The sequence below is a fragment of the Myotis davidii genome, unplaced genomic scaffold (genome assembly GCF_000327345.1).
Source record: "Myotis davidii unplaced genomic scaffold, ASM32734v1 scaffold168, whole genome shotgun sequence".
Taxonomy (NCBI): domain Eukaryota; kingdom Metazoa; phylum Chordata; class Mammalia; order Chiroptera; family Vespertilionidae; genus Myotis; species Myotis davidii.
Genome location: NW_006383016.1, coordinates 8067120 through 8071260, shown reverse-complemented (window position 1 = coordinate 8071260; position 4141 = coordinate 8067120). Strand labels below are relative to the sequence as shown.

General features: G+C 36.7%; 1 protein-coding gene across 9 annotated transcripts in view; it reads left to right on the top strand.

Annotated features, from left to right (window-relative positions):
- The window catches only part of HDAC9 (histone deacetylase 9), a 455800-nt gene that overhangs the window by 94188 nt on the left and 357471 nt on the right, over positions 1 to 4141 (top strand). For all 9 annotated transcript variants that reach the window (XM_015558167.1, XM_015558161.1, XM_015558166.1 and 6 more), the window contains one exon: positions 593 to 714. In XM_015558167.1, the coding sequence (XP_015413653.1) occupies positions 593 to 714 (122 nt within the window). The remainder of the gene's footprint in view (positions 1 to 592; positions 715 to 4141) is intronic.

Genomic DNA, 4141 nt, shown 5'->3' with positions numbered 1-4141 from the left:
TTTCCCTGTATTTATGCAGAAAAGAGAAAGCATTTTGAGAAATCAGTTTTGTATTGAAGAAAGAAGCGAGCCCCAGTCTGCACCTTGGACTGGGATAAGTCAAGAGACCTGAGGCCGCCACCGTGCAGTCTTTTCCACAGAAAAGCTTCTCGTGCGCTTTCATGTACTAGCTAGCAATTTTAAAAATGAAGCGCTTCCATGTGATCGCTTTTACCTTAGTTGTTCTACATTATTGACTGAAAAGGATTCGGATGATGACTTTTTCACTATTATGACTCTTAAGAAAACATACACAGTAATCTCAGATCATCACAACTCAGGCTTGTGGTAAATTCTCTCTTTGAATAAAACAAACTCTTCCGTGTGACTGTGTGACCAACCAAGCACACGTGGGCATTCTTGGGGATCCTGAATCACTGCGTAACATACTGCTGTTGTGAACTCGGTTACATGAGGCTGTGGTTTGTACACACTAAAAAGAAAGAACATAAACACAGCTGAGACACATGTACAGCATGTGCAACCGATTATTGCTGACCAACACGCAGGAAAAACTCCAGTGCAAGTGGTGACCCCTTCTTGTCTCTCCTAGGGCTGCCCACCATACATCATTGGATCAAAGCTCTCCACCCCTGAGTGGGACATCTCCGTCCTACAAATACACATTACCAGGAGCCCAAGACGCAAAGGATGATTTCCCCCTGCGGAAAACTGGTAAGTGGGTTTGTTCTTGCATCACATACCTGTCCTTTCATTTTGCCTCTAGAAGAAAGTCAAAGGATTTGAATCAGAGAGCTATTATGCCCTTTGCGCCCATGTCCTCAGCATTAACAAGTGTGTGTTTGGTCGCAGGCATGAACACATGTACACACACACACACACACACACACACACACACACATCCCTGTTGTTACAAAGTGATTCAATCTGTAATTGAAGTACCTTTTATAATTTAAAAGTTTATCATATTTGGATTTTAGTTAGACTATCTTATTAGCAATGAAGGGTAACATTAAGGGAAATAGAAATTCAATTTTTCAGAAAATTCTGATCTTTTCCATTAATGAGGACCTTTATAATTTTCACCATTTATCTGATTTTCTGTTGGGCCTCAGTCATTTACCACAAAAAATTGGAATGATACAGTTTCCTTTTCAAGATTTAAAGACCTTACATTTCAATTGTTTAAGTGGTGAAAATAGATAAAGCCAAAGCTACCTTCTGAGTAAGTGACTTGCCTAATGTCTCATAGATTACAAGAGAACTCAGAGTAAGTTTTGTACCTAATAATCTTATGTAATTGTATTAAGATGGGCCTTGGGGAACTGGGACAGTGCAGCCTCTATTTGGAATTTAGCCAGCCGCCCTGTGGCTGTAAAGCCTGTGTTTGTTTCAATATCTTCTCCTTTGTGAGCCCTCTGATATGTGCATATTTAACATGTTAAATGCTCTTACCTCTATAATAAATATATTCTTAGACTTTAGCAAGATGTAAGCATAAATAACATTAATGTACATTTTGTTCAAATTGTGTTATTTCTTTCAAATATAGCTCTTTAGAGAAAGTTGTGAATTTAAAAAAAATTATATCCACAGTGTGATCTGAACAGGTATTCATAGAAGATAATTTGGTCCATTGTATTTTACAAAGGTCTGCTTGAAGAAGTATAGATCAATGTAATTTGTATATGCAATCTACAGAGAGAAAATGATTTCAACTAATTTTATTTATTTTCCCAAGCAATTTTGAATACTCAAAATGGGTATACATTGTAAAAGCACATGCTGAAGCTATTTTCTCTCATATAATTTACCTGTAGCAAAATGAAGATTTAAAAATAAAAATCAATCATGAGTAAGAATGTATTACTTAATGGCTATTGTACCAGGCACTGGGAAGGATTGTCAATATTGCAAAGCAATCCATGTCTTTTTTTCTTTTAATAATTCAAATATCTTGCCATTTCTACTAGTAAAACAATAGACACCGAAAATACTTCAAGAAGGGTATGCAAAGGGAAGGATGAATTTTATGTATTGCATCAGAATTTAACCCAATTATCTATAAATCAGATTGCCTTTTATATAAATAAACGTCTCTGGGATAAAAGGAAGAAAGCACAGAGTGAGTCTCCATGTATTTCTAAAACACAGAGTACAGTTTATGAAAGTTGATCCATAAAGGACATGAGTTTTAGAGTGTGCGGTCTTTGATCTGCAGCCTTGACATTCACTTGCACCAATGGCTTGTGTAGGAACTATTGACAGAGATTATGTGACTATGGCCCCAGGTCTCGGGGCAGTGACTGGCATTCAAGAGCCCATGGAGTCACTAAAAGGAAAGAAAACACAGTCCCCTTATGGCAGGAGGTTACCGATCAGTGATACAGTTACATTCACAGAGAAAGCCTTCTACCCTGCTGTGCACACAGCCTTTGAATGTATTCTTTCCACTGGGAGATTGAAAACTGACTGCAGAAGAAGTGGCCTTTGGAGTCAGTAGGCATCCAGAAAGAAAATCTGATGTGTTTAATACTGTAGGACAAGGACAAAAAAGCCCATACTTTGTGTCCCATTGTTTCCATGAGAACAGTTTAGGACTTTTTCTCTCAGAAGAATGAATAGCAAGCTGTTAATTTATTCTTTTAGACATTCTCATCCCCAACAAAATTAAGAGAGAAATCCTGTTCACCATATGTTACAGAATTTCATTCAAAACGGTACTAATATGAAAGCCATTTTCTGTGTCTCTGTTTACCCAGTATTTTAGGTTTCTTCCTTTTCTATTGAAAATCTGATACTTAGGAAGGGTCAGCCTATTGATTTGTAAAACCAGGTATTCTCTGGCATCGTACCAATAGAATTCTTGAGCAACCATTAATAATTTTATCTCTATAGGGGCTTCAGAATATTTCATAATTCAGTCCCCATGATCTAAGAAAAGTATTATATAATGAAATAGAGATATTTTCCACACATTATCTAAAATACTTAGAGATACACTTCATTAATTACAATAGGCAGAACGCTTCCAACTTTTATAAATATAACCCATTGAGTGTATTTCCACTCCACTGTGAGGAAGGTTAGATATATATTTGTACCAAAGAGAACATCGAAATACACTCAAATAATAATTTCAGTTCATCATTTGTTGTATTTTCGTGACCCCAAGAGTTATTACAAAAGAAAGTAATAAAATTTTACCATAGTTAAACGTGTGATGATTGGGGAGATGGTATAATTTTTGCAGAAAGCTACAGCATATTAAGTGAAATTTCGAGTAGAGGCGTTGATCATATAGTGTAGATACCAGGACAGTTATAATAGAGTCAAGCTTTCCTGTTGGGACCTGAGTATCATCCTCTGTGGTCTACTTGAATATCATTGAACTGAATCTTAGATTTAAAGGAAGTGGTTAAATAAGTGGATTTTCTAACTTTTGATCTGCATATAATACTAAATTCTTTCAGTTTCCTTTTTACCCACATCAGTAATGAATTACCAGTGTGTGTTAGCAAGATTTAAGGGAGTAAAGCTGAAACCAGAGTAAGAAAATCTTAATGACCTTTAAAAAGTGGCCCCAGGGGTGTCCCTTAAGCAGTGAACCCAATTTGGAACCTCTCTTGACCTCTTTGGACCCAGCCAGGCAGTGACAACCTAGGAACAGTCAGCCATGGAGTCTCATTTGCCTGCAGAAATCTGACCTTTGTCATGCAAAGTGGACCTTTACTTCCTTCCCCTCAGGAGAATCATAGTAGCTCATACCATGTGAGCATTTTGGAAGCATCAGAATGATAGGAATAGAATAGGTAGCTCTAAACAGGCCCATTTCTAAACCAAGGTTCTCTTAAATGGAGGAATTTAGAGTCTCTTGCTCCTTTCTTACCAATGAACATCAAAGACCTTTATAATTAGTTGTGAAGGTGAGAATAAAAGAATTTAAATTTTTTTTTCTTTCCCCTAAGGCCCTTACTTCAAGTAACACTCCCTTTTAGAATTACACTCTGTGATACTTTTCATTCTTTAACACAGCATTTGTTGATACTGAAATTTGGAATATTTTACTGAGCTTTCTGGTTTGGCTGCAAATAATATCATGCTATAGTAGGTGACTTTTTCCCCCCTAATATAGTATATT